The following is a 12,552-nucleotide window of genomic DNA, read 5'->3' on the forward strand; positions in this document are numbered from 1 at the left end:
AGCATAAGCCTTTCCATCCTTAAGGATTCTCTGACACGGATAGCTTTTGTTGAGGCTGGAAGGTATTTTGGCTACAAAATGTTAATCAAATCACATTCTATTTCTGAGAAATGGTGAAGGAGGCTGGCAAAAAAATTCAGTTGCAATTAAACTGCCCTCATTGCAAATATAACAGTTACTAATCTCATGGTTTGGGTTTTTCCTTCCTCTCCCTGCCAGTGAAGGAAGTGCACAGTGGAAAAGGGCACAGAAGGCTCAGTTCTCAGAATATGAGTCCAAGTTTTGGTAGCAAAACTTTTTAAGTCCAGAATTGGAGCATCTCACTGGTGAGATGCAAAACAAGATGTTTTAAGAAATTACTTGTGATGGGCTACAAACTACCAACTAAGACAATCTGACAGAACTAATGCTTGAACTACAGGGTACCAATCACAACAAAGGGAGGCTCTTGCTTCTTACAAGCCTCTCCTTCAACACAGCTGCTTCAAACTCCAATGAGCCTCTATGAAACTGCACCTCAAGATCCAATTTTCTATCTAACAGTAATAAAAGTTTCCAGTTCCTGAAGCTTCTGCATTCATTCCTTTGCCTCCTTAACCTCAGAAAATGTCTCTTAAAAGAATTAAGGCTACCTGCTCAGAGACTGCGTGTTGCTATGGCCACAAAATCATCATTAGCAGTCTGTGCTAGTACACTTAACTTTGGGAACCTTACAACAGCTGTAGATTAAGACTGGCTAACAGCAGAATGTGCAAAGTGACAGTTTACACTGCCTATTGTGGGGTAGGCAAGTGTATTTGCTAGTGATAATCACTATCACAACACTGATGCTCTCAGCGCAGGTCACTCTTGCCAACTTTGGTTCCACTAAAGCCCTGACGAATTTAACTCCATAAAAAGCATAAGAATTGATCAGATTTACGTCACAGAATAAATGGCTGTGTACACCCATCCTGATCAGACCTATTTTTAGTCAACAGAACACTCCACATATGCTGCAGCCCATCCTTTTTGAAACATGGCTGCTGCTGCCAGACTTTCTGTAAAACACATGGATGATATGGATACTAAATACTAGAAATGCGTTTGCCAACAATTCCACTCCTGCTGCAAACCCCTGGCACTTCCTTTAGCTTACGTGGTTTCTGATATGAAAGTATATACTTTGAATGCAAAGAGAAGTAATTACTTTTCTTTATAAAGTAATATGGATGTTGAAGATGAAACTGAAGATTTGTCACATCTTCTCAGACCATGGATAAGATGAAGGGTTTAATTTTTTTTCTGTTTGTTGGGTTTTGGGGTGAGGGTATGAAAACCTAGGAGACAGATACAGCTTCCATAACCACCTCAGTGTTAGTATAAATCATGGTTGCCACCTCATCTTCTAACTGTTTTCATAAAATAAGGACTAGAAAACACAGGCTAGAAAGAAACAAACACTGGGTTTTGCAGAGTAAACCCCAGGATTACTTATGTCCCCCCCCAAAGGATTTATTTTTACACACATGTATATATGTACACACACGTACACACCCGGGATTATAAACGCTGTTTATAAGGACACATTTGCACACTCCCTAGTATTACCTTTATTACCCAGCAATCTTCCTTGAAGAAAGGCTCAAAACTGATCTACAGGCTAGAGGTGGCAAAGGTTCCTAACAATTTTCACATCAAAAGCAGACACATTTTATAGGATCTCCACCTAGTAACTGGAAGGGAAACAGGAAAGAGTACGTAGCTCACAGAGTATTTGGAATTAGCACTGGAACCTCCCAGGTAATCCACAGAGCTATCAGTCAGAATGCTGAACAACAGGTACTCATTTGTACTTTACTATCCCATGGATTATCCGTGGCTTGCCACAACGAGTTCCTAGCAGCACTGCTGTGTTTATATATTAAATGAAACGGGCCTCATGGATAATTCTTCTTCAAGATTTGCTAACAGATCTGCACTCTTTTCCACTCAACAGGTCTTCTGACTGGATATACATGTATATTTATCTTCCTAATAGTTAAAAGAAAAAAATCACCATCAGGATATTTTCACTTTTCTCTGGTTGAGAATAGTGAACAGCATTCCAGAGGGTAGACAAAGAATGGCTGATTTAAGTACTTTGGTATTTTCCACCTTTTTCTGCTTTTGTGTAAGAGTATCAAGCCTGTGCCACTGATTCCTATGTTAATTAGATTTGGCTGTCACATCTATGGGCATCACTAAAGATACCAAAGAATGTACAGACTGATGTACAGGACTGTGTAACTGATGAGCTGAATCCTATACAGATTCAAGAAGGCAGTTCATGGAAGCTGAACAGAATAGTGAGCCTGTACTTCTAGAACTGTATCTAATGAAATCTGCTTCCTCTTAAAGGCAAAACAATTAAACAAAAAACATCAGCAGAAGCACAAAACTGAAATAACCTAATATTCAAATGATTATTTTAAAAAATAAAATACTTACTTGTTTTCAAATACAACTGTGAGGGAGTCCTCATGAACATCTTTGATAAATCCCTAAAACAAAAACATTTTTGTTACAAGAATGCATGTGAAATCAAAAAGGCACCAATTTCAATACAGCCTGAAACTGAGCCAAAACCACCACTAACACTGAGGTTCCAATTTAGGAAAGCTCCAAGACACACTCCCACTCTTTGCACGAGGTTGCTGATATTCTTAGCTGCCTATTCCAAGATGTGCAGAGCACAGGGATTGCTCCCAATGACTGCTCAAATCTGACCAGCACATTTACAACTGAACTCCCTATCCAGAGTTTCTTACTTTACCCACAGCTGTGCACAGGTGTTTTACAGGAACAAAATGAGAGAGGTCCAGGCAAGAGCAGTTATTCAAATGGCTGTGCACAGCACTATTTGCTTCATTGGTGTTCTTCCCAACACAAACTGAATCCTAAACAACTGTCCCTCTGAGCAGCACAGCAGCCAGTTTGAATCACACTTGGCAGTAGAGGCTGCCACACAGCTAGTTATGGTATCATCTTTCAGGTACTAAACTGGGACTGGATGAGGCCAAATGCCTGTAGGACCTCCCAGGAAAACAAAGAGAATACAGTATTTCATGGATTTTTTGTGCTTATATGTAGGGGGCATTGATTGTGCCAAAAACCTAAAGACACAGATCAACCTCTCTGAGTTATACCCACGTATCCATGCAAAAATTAGGCTGCTACATTTCTCTATTATGAAAGGTAGGCATGCTGAAAAAAATAATAGTAAAAAAAAAAAAAAGATAAAAGGAACATTACTCCTGCCTTTGCTCCAGCCTGGTATTTCCCAAGTAGAGGTGGTCAAGGAGAACCCTGCAGTTCTTAAAGGAGTAAGAAAGCTGCATAGCTAGGTTAAGACAAGTTCCAGGAATCTGCTGAATGGATTATATCCCCTTAAGAAACTGCCAGCTGAGGAGGACGAAGAATATTTCAGCTGTGCAAGGAGCAACTAGCCCACTGAGGTATTATGTGTCAGCTCAGGGAAAGATAAATTTTGACACAGTAGATCCCTCCATGTAATGACAGACAGTAAAGGAGCCCACACTGACAGCTGGCTGCAAAGGGCCTATAAAAACAAATCTCCTTTTACCTGAGCTCATACTCGGTCAGTGCTCTGAAAGCATTTGCTCAAAACCTGCTTTTCTGCTCCCTGAGCTTCCCTCAAACCCATCTGTCAGCAACACAAAAGACTGGCTCTAGCAGAAAGCACAGTGGTAACCCTCAACAAAGCAGGTCACCAGAAATCATCTTGTTGAACCACCTAGCGTGCTCCTAATAAAATAAGGCCTCTCAAGGGCCATCCTGCCACTGCAAGGGAAGGCAGGCAAATCTTCTTCTTTGAAAGGTAAGCAAATGAAAAAGTTGACAGTAAAATACACCCAGAATCAGGGACTTTCAGTTTCAAGGAAACTGGATGGGAGTATAAAGTTATGTCTGTTTAAATATGTAAAGAGCATAAAAAATTTTACTGCCTAAAGCATGTGTAAGCCAGCAACAGAGATAAAGCAGAACTTCTCCCAAATTTATGCTACCAAGAGTTCCCTTCAAACATGCCCCAGCATGGGGACAAATTAACACGGCATACAGTGCACAAAACAGGAATTACTCTGCTACAATTCATCCAAACTCTATACAGGGACAAAACATTGAAGTCACAGCACTGAGAATCAACTTCATGCAGTCCAGCATTCTGCTACATGACAACTTATCAAGAGACAACAGCATTTACAGGGAGAGATTAACTCCCTACCAGAGACAGCCTTTTATCTGCATTCCAAGAGTCTGTGATTCCATACTAGTCTCTGCCTCATTGTGCTGCTTTAACTTCACTTATTTCATAGCTGAATCTGGTCTTCTGTTACTGTTGTGTTCTCACAGTACTCAACGTGTTTCTACGGTCAGCCTACAGTAGCTAAAATTTTATTCTGCAGAACTGAATTCAGTTCTTTCCTTTGCTAAAAAGCACAACTTCAGAATCAAAAGAGATTCCAATTCAGGTACCATAAAACATCTGATTAACATTCAGAACTTAATGCTTGGGAGAGTTTAGAAAGTCATTAATCCACTGACTGCAGATTTCATTAATAAAACAAAAGAAGTGAATAAAAGGAATCCAACTGCATTGACTTTTGAGGATTTAAGACAATTAGCCCACTACCAGGTGAAGTGTGGGTTTCTGTGTAAGTTACACACAGGTTTAACAGTTACAACCAATTTTCAAGCTAGGGTCCCACTGAAGAATGCCACAGCTGAAGTGGAACAGTAATGCAGAGATGCGGCTCTCAGCAGCCCAACAGCTGACACTGCACAAACATCAGCTCCATAAACAGAAACGTGGGACAATTTTTAATAAAATCTAAAGTACAAATTCCAATAAAGAGTGTGTACATTTTACAACACCATGTGGGTTTCAGGAACTCCTTCACAGAAGGAAGTCTTTCAGTTCAAAGTGTGCATGCACACTGCTCTTCCCTCCCACAGGAGAATGTAATGCAGACTCACTGCTGGCAGACACGTAGGCAGCAACTGCCTTGGAATTACCTGCACAGCTTTTTCACTTGGTATTCCCAAACTCTTTCACTCCCTAGTATAATGAAGCATAACACCTATCAAGTATGCACTTCAGGTCACAATTGCACATATGTAAAGTATTAAATAAAATTATATAATTATTACTTAATTTTATTGTTGTGAGGTCTGAAAAAGTCTGATCAAAGCCTAACTGTACAATTACTTCCTACTATTATCAATTTCTCTACAGCTGTGGGGATGAAATCACATTTACAGCAACTGAAACACAGCAGTCTATGAGGTATTATGGACTGTACGGTCCATTTGTAATAGAACTAGAAATAATGATGATTCAATGTGACTTTCAAATAGTTTTCTAAGAAATTATTTCATTATTGTCAAGAAGGATGGCAAAAGTATCATTAGAACATTTTCTGAAAGCAAAACTTCCTGCATATGACTTTCCTACCTTCAACCCTGACTATACACATGATCAGCTGTATATACAACTTCCAGATAAAACCAGAAAGAGATTTCATGAGTGTCAGGATGAGATTTAGTGTAGTTTATAAAGAAGTCATCATAGAGTCCATGATTATTAAATTAAATTAAAAAAAAAAAAAGGTTTTACCAAAAAAGTGTGACATTAAAGTATTTACTAACACAAACTAGATTTTTTACATGACAAGTTATAGTAAATCCTATAAATTCACAAGAATTTCTCCAGAAGAGGTGTGATGAACATAAAACAGAAAACTAAATAACCTGAGTTTCAATTAGGGAGTTTTGGAGTTCTTTATTTGTGAGGTAACCTATATAAATAGATTTGCACTAATAATACCTGATACTGTATCAAAAACATTCTCTACTAAATTAAGTAATGATGCATCACCTTAACTTTTCCTCTAATGAACAAGGTCCTCCATTACTGAAATTTAATTTAGTAGTGTTGCCTAAGACAGGTAATGCCAGTATCTGAGTTTGAAGAGTACTATGTTCCTACATATCATTCCATGTACCTCCAGTGACGAGGCAGAGCTAACAGGAGACCACCAAATACATCATCAATAAACACAGTGGCAACAAAAAGAGTGAGGATTTGTTCTATCAGCAAGTAAGCTTACACATAACCTTTGTGTGTCTTTTATACGACACACAAATCTGTGGAGGGCAAGAGGGGAAGAAAAACTGACATGACTTCATCTTGCCAGACCTCTGATTTGGCCTGTCCAGATATTAGTGTCAGTCACTCCGTTTGTGCTGTGAGCTGGATCTCTGGCAGTCCATGTATGCCCTGGCTGGAGCAGCCCAGCTCAGGAGGACAGGGGACTGTACTGTACTACAGGCTATTAATGTCCTGCTGGCTCCACAGGCTCCTGGGTTCAGACCTGTCTCTGCCACTCACTTGGCAGGAGCCGGGCTCCCAACACCAGCACCCGCAGAGGGAGGGGATGGGAGAACCAGCCAGTCTCGCCCAGGGCTGGACAGGGTGTGCAGGGTGAACAACGGGGCAGGAAACTCTCAACCAATCATTTGCACCAAAATCACTGCAGCTGAGACTTCCTCATTTCATAACAGACACCCACACACACTCTTTCCCTTTTACCTGGGTTTTGCCCATGGATTTAGGATTAGGATCTGCTGATAACATAAACGGATCAAGACTTACTGAAGTGCCCTTAGAGTGAACTGTATGTCTGTGTGTGTATATGCACACACCACTTTTTTTTTTATTTTTAAATCCAGTTCTAGGCAAAGTCACAAAATCTGTAAAACAGGCAGACACAATCCAAGTTCCCTCTCTATCCTACTTTCTGTAAGTTTATCTGACCCCCAAGTAGGGTGGATCTAATCTAGAAATGAGGTGCTGTTAGTTTAGCTGCAAACTGTCTTTCCAGGGACAGCCACTGTGCTGGCTTTTGAGTCCTGCATACCTGCACACTAAAACTGTATTAAAATCACCTTACCCACTACTGGGCCGATTTCAAACAGCAAACACTTCAGCATCTGGTACCATGGACTGTTTCTGAACCAGTGACATAAAGGTCAAGCAGCCTATATCCAATTACCAAGCCTTTCACTCGATGCAAGAACCCTAAGTGTTTCTAACACTGAAACACAACTGTTTCATGTAACAAACACATGAAATAATTATTACTAAATGATGATCATGCTGAGCCCCCAAAGGAAAAAAAAGGAAACTAAAGCAAACAAAGGAAACTTGTAAATAATCAAACCACTGGACAAGAAAGACTGAACTTGATATTATTTTCATTACAAGTGATTAGCTGCACTAATAAAAGCAAGCAGCTGTGGCTTACTGCAAAACACAAACATTACAGGCAGGTATCAGGAAAGAAAAATATCCTATCACATCAGTTTTAGCAACCACAGTTTTATTTATGACATCACTGCTTATTTCCATCCACAATCACAATTACCACATGTAAATTCAAGGATACTTCTGACAGTTGTGCAAGAGCTTCAGCACTGAATCCCCTGGTTTGGGCTTACTCATGGAAGTCTCCATGACTCATTACTTACACTGCTTCATACACATCCTCCAAAAGGGCTACACTTCTGGAAAACACCTTCCACTGATCACGTGCCTCAGCAATCAATAACCATTCCCTCTGGCATCTCCTTTCTATCAGCCTAAAAGGCTCAAGAAACAGCTCATCAAGAGCAACAATGACTACAGCTACTTCTTGCAAGACTCCACACAACTTTCAACTAACTGATCAGGAACAACTCTAAAATGTCTAAAATTTCCCACCCATATAGATGTAAGGCTAGATGTAATAAAAAAATGCTGAGAATTATAACACAGCCGAGATCTTTAAAGAAAAAACAAAGGTCATTCCAGTTACAGTTTCCTGGTGTAGTAATTGGCTATGAAAAGTGGGTAAACTACACTACTAATGACAATTTCCTATTTTAATAGCCATCAAGCTAAAAACCACTCAGATCAACTCAAGGTGTTTGCAAAGCCACTAATTAAAAATTGTAAGAAAAATTAAAATAAATAATTATATTTTTATTGATGCATAAACTTTCTCTCCCAGAGTTGCTCATCAAGCTTTGGCTCTACATGTGGAGAAATGGTGTATGCTATTCACTCATAATTTTCTCCCCTTAGTAATATTTTGGCCTGTGTCTGCCTTGAGGCCAATACCAACTCCTGCTACCAGCACTTTGCTTAGTCCTGTTACCAGAACAACTGCACCTCTTGAAAGAGGAACAGCCAACAAGGAAGCACTTCAGAACCTGTAAATTAAGGTTGAGCTCTATTTTAATTCATGGGGTTTTTTTCCTCTTGCATAATCTGAACAGCTACTACTGTAGAACTTAAAGAACACAAGGGCCTGCAGCACACCAGAGCCCATTTTCCAGCACGAAGTCCCTACAAGGAAGAACACAATGGATCTTCCAGTCGTTCAGATGCCACTGAAAGACTCAGAGGAATTGATCTGATGTTCAACTTATGTACCTTGGTCTTACTGTAAGGTCCAACTTATTTCAGGGAAGCTGACATGGGAAATCATGAATAATGTGAATCACCAGGCTCTTAATTTGCATAGAAGTGTGCACATAAAGGCTGATGGAGACACTGAGTAAAACAGAAGTTTTTGTCTTGTTCTTCCAAGACCCTCCACAACTGGCAGGTCCAGAGGCAATGGGACAAATGGGAACATGGGAATATCGATATGAATGTCAGGAAACACCTTTTTTTTTTTTTCCCCCACTGTGAGAGTGACTGAGCAGAAGCACAGGTTGGTTGGGAGGTTGTAGAGTCTGCATTTGCAGAGATATTCAAAAGCCATCTGGACATGGGCAACGGGCTTTAGGTGGCCCCACCTGAGCAGAGGTGTGGACCAGGTGAACTCCCACAGTCTCTGCCAGCCTCAGCCATCTGTGATTCTGTGAATTACTTCATCATCTTAACGACACAGTGAAGCATCATCCTGAAAACACTGCAGGCAGGCCAAGACAAGGCTGGGAGTATTCAGCTTTCACTCTCTTCAACACATTCAGAAGCCAAAGAAATCCAGGTATTTTTGATCATTCCATACATTAAAAAAAGTCTGCTCTAATGTCCCAAAGACAAAAACTTTTCTGCCATCTAGTCCTCACCTAGAAAGCATCAACTTTTCTACTCTCAGGAAGCTCTCACAGCACCTTTAATATATGCAAACCCTTAACCAGTGGTTTTCAGCAACCCTGTCTGTTCTCCCCTGTTCCACAGCACAAACCTCCCCATTTTTCAGAAGCCCACAACCATTTTGAGCCCCCCCCCAGTGCCATCTGCTCTCCAAAGAGAACGGGTACTCAATATTGTGATATATACAAAGTCTTCTGAGCTGCAGGAAGTGGCTAAACACTGGCTCTGCTGTGTAATGGTTGAGAATATGGAATAAAATATACGGTAAATGCTGTCCTGCTCTCCAGATTACATTGCATCTTTAAAGCAAATGAAAAAACAAGAAATCACAAATTTGGTGATTTAGAAATACAAGTTTAAAATTAAAGAGATCATAAAATTTAAAAAGATCATAACATGCTTTCTCCTATAATTTTTTTAAATTACCTTAGGATCTACCATAACTGTCCACTGATACATGAAAACTCAAAATGCTTTTCATGATGTATGAATTTTAATAAAGAACATTAATTTTCCATACTAATTAATTGCAACCATAGTGTATACATATCATGTATGTTCTACCTACACTTATGAAGAATTCCCTGTAAAAACGGAAGAGCAATTATTAGAGGAACTAAAGAAACTATAAAGAGTACTATCCACCATGGTCATACCTCCAGTAAATAGTGAAAAGCCACTGCAATGCTCCAATAGATTTAACCACTACATTTGTTCTACTGCAGGTAAGTTGCAGATTGCAGTAACAACTCATTAAAAGAAAATCTCTCACGTAATTGTTTACATAGTTGTTTTTATCTCTATTGGCATAGCAGGTTCTTTCTGATCTCATCTTCATGGGGTTATGTTGTGCTAATTAATCAGACTGGTCTAAGGGAAAACATCAAATCTCATCCCATCTTACAAATTCTGCTTTTTCTCTTCAGAAAACTTTTGCCACCTTCCATAGAACAGCTTAGAAAAGATGGGCATCTTGTCACTATGTTGCAATGATCAATGCTACTGGTGCCTAAAATAGGACACTTCCTAAAAGAGACTGACACACCTCTTTGCTTTAGGTCACTTTAAACAGCAAGTGACCTAGGAGCGTTACCTAGTTCCAAAACAAATGCAAAACCTCTGCCTTCCTCAAGAGTAAGACTCACAAAATGGAGTCAGTGACACACACACTTCACTGCATTTAACTCACAAGAATAATCTTTTAAAATTGTGTTTGTTTAAATGATTTGGTTTGGGAAGTTTTTTTTTTATGGGAGTTGTGTGTTTTTTCCCCCCTCCACATTAAGAGTGGATTACTCTGAGTTGGGGCTTTGATTACTGTGCATCCAATCATTCTAACCGGCCTTCATCCACCATGAAGATGCCATGCCTGGACTTAATCCCCACTTCATTAACCTCAAAGCCATTATGTCATTTTTAATTAAAACTTCTGCTTTTTAAAATCACTGTTCACAGGGCTAAAACACATAATGGTGCTAATCCAAGTCTGATAATTCCCACTGACTTAGGAGAGATGTCATCCTTGCAGATTTTAGATCAAGTTTATTGTAGCAAATTCTGTGTACACGGGTCCCTTCAGTCCAAAAATTCAGCACACCTCATACTCTCCCATGTGTGTGAAATTCCTCTGAAGCACTAGAACAACTGATCCATCATTTGGAAAGTTGTCCAAGACCTCAAGGTATAAAATGGAAAGCTAAGAAAAGTGTTTCCAAATTCTGGGCTTCTTCATGGTCAGGGGGGAAAATCCATTCTATTTAGGAGTATCCTGTTCTAGATGCAAATGATTCTGATGTGGGTTTCTGCATGATACTTCAAGTTCAACCAAAAATTTATCTAATGTATAAAATATATTATCTACTGATTTTGGTAAAATTTTCAGAGGGTTTCTCACCAAGGGGATGCAGCTTCTCCCACTGCATTCTTTCCTCATAAGGATATCTCCCATTTGTCTCAGCCAGTCGAAAGAACTAACTCCTGAAGTCAGCTGGTTACAATCCCTTACACCCAACTGCCTCTACATACTGTACAATCACCACATGATTCCCAAGCCAAATCCACAGCTGCACACAGGAAATTCAGAAGGGGGGGAGAGGGAATTAAAAGGGACACCCTCACACCAAGTGCAATATTGCCTGTACAATACCACACTGTGCATGTGGTTAGGCACAATAGCTAAAGAGAGTCCTGAGATTAAATCCTCCCAGAACACAGCCACGCTGCGTGCTCACAATACTGGCTGGAATCAGCCCTTCTGGAGAGGAAGACAGGAGCCTACTGCCATAAAAAGAGCTGGGATTCTTAAACATCTGAAGCCAGGCTTAGGGGAAAATGACTGACAGGCAACAGCTGAGAGTATTCTGCATTGATCCTGTACCATCCTGGCATTCCAGGGAGGGTGATGGTGAAAGAAGATTTCTGAAGGCATAAATAAACCCGAAATCTTAAAAAAAAAAAAAAAATTTAAAATATTTAAAAATCATTATTATCGCCCCGGTTCACCCCATACCACCCAAAAGCCCTGCATCTTCCAACACCAACCCCCCCACACGCCCACCCACCCTTCCCAACAAGAAGGCTCAGGGAATCCCCGCGCAGCGCATCTGCTCCCCCCGGCCCCGCCGGGGCTCTGCCTTCCCCACACACGAACCTCCCCTGCGCGCAGCCCTCACCAGCCTCGTCACCGCCGCCCCCCCGCCGCCGCCGCCCCGCTCCATCTCCGCCGCCCCCGGCCCCAAACCCCCCGCACCCCGGCACCTTCCCCGCTCACCGTCCCCTCCCCCGCCGCCCTTCGGCCCCGGCCCCGCCGGGCGCGGAGCCGCCCGCGCCGCCCCCGCCGCCGGTACCTTGTAGAAGGCCCCGTTGGAGCCGCGCACTTCCACCGTCAGCTCCTCCATGTTGGGGCCGCAAAGGACGCCGGGACGAGCTTCTAGAAACTGTCACCGCGGGGGGAGCGCGCGGCGCCCGCCCCCTCCGCCCCCCGCCCGCCGGGGCCGCGCCTCCGGCCCCTCCTGCTCCTCCGGGCGGGCCGGCAGCCGCCGGAGCGGAGCGGGGCGGGGCGGGGCGGGGCGGGCGCTGCGGGGAGGGCTCCCCGCCGCCGGCGGAGCGGGGCGTTTCCTGCAGGAAAGGCTCCCGGAAAGGGCTCCCCACCGTTACCTCTCCGCCCGCCGGCGCGGGGCTGAGGGGGGAGCGTGGGGTGCGGGTGCGGGCGCTGCGTGCGGGCACGGTGCGGGGCGGGCCGGGCTTTGCAGTGAACGCCGCTCAAAAGGCCGCGCCTGAGGGGGCACCTTCGGCTCCTGAGCCGCCGCCCGGGGCGGCCAAGATGGTGCTCGACATCCAGCGGCCAGCTCGGCTTTGTCCCTGAC

The 12,552-nt window shown here is 42.4% G+C and overlaps 1 protein-coding gene across 1 annotated transcript in view; it reads right to left on the reverse strand.

The window, feature by feature from the left end:
- The window catches only part of FXR1 (FMR1 autosomal homolog 1), a 33,788-nt gene extending 21,563 nt beyond the window's left edge, over window positions 1–12,225 (reverse strand). Inside the window, exons 1-2 of the mRNA XM_082288131.1 lie at window positions 12,034–12,225; window positions 2,470–2,522 (exon numbers count right to left, since the gene is read on the reverse strand). Of these exons, the coding sequence (XP_082144257.1) occupies window positions 2,470–2,522; window positions 12,034–12,084 (104 nt within the window). The 5' untranslated portion in view covers window positions 12,085–12,225. The remainder of the gene's footprint in view (window positions 1–2,469; window positions 2,523–12,033) is intronic.
- Window positions 12,226–12,552: the final 327 nt, after the last annotated feature.

Source organism: Coloeus monedula, assembly GCF_965178545.1.
Source record: "Coloeus monedula genome assembly, chromosome: 10".
Taxonomy (NCBI): domain Eukaryota; kingdom Metazoa; phylum Chordata; class Aves; order Passeriformes; family Corvidae; genus Coloeus; species Coloeus monedula.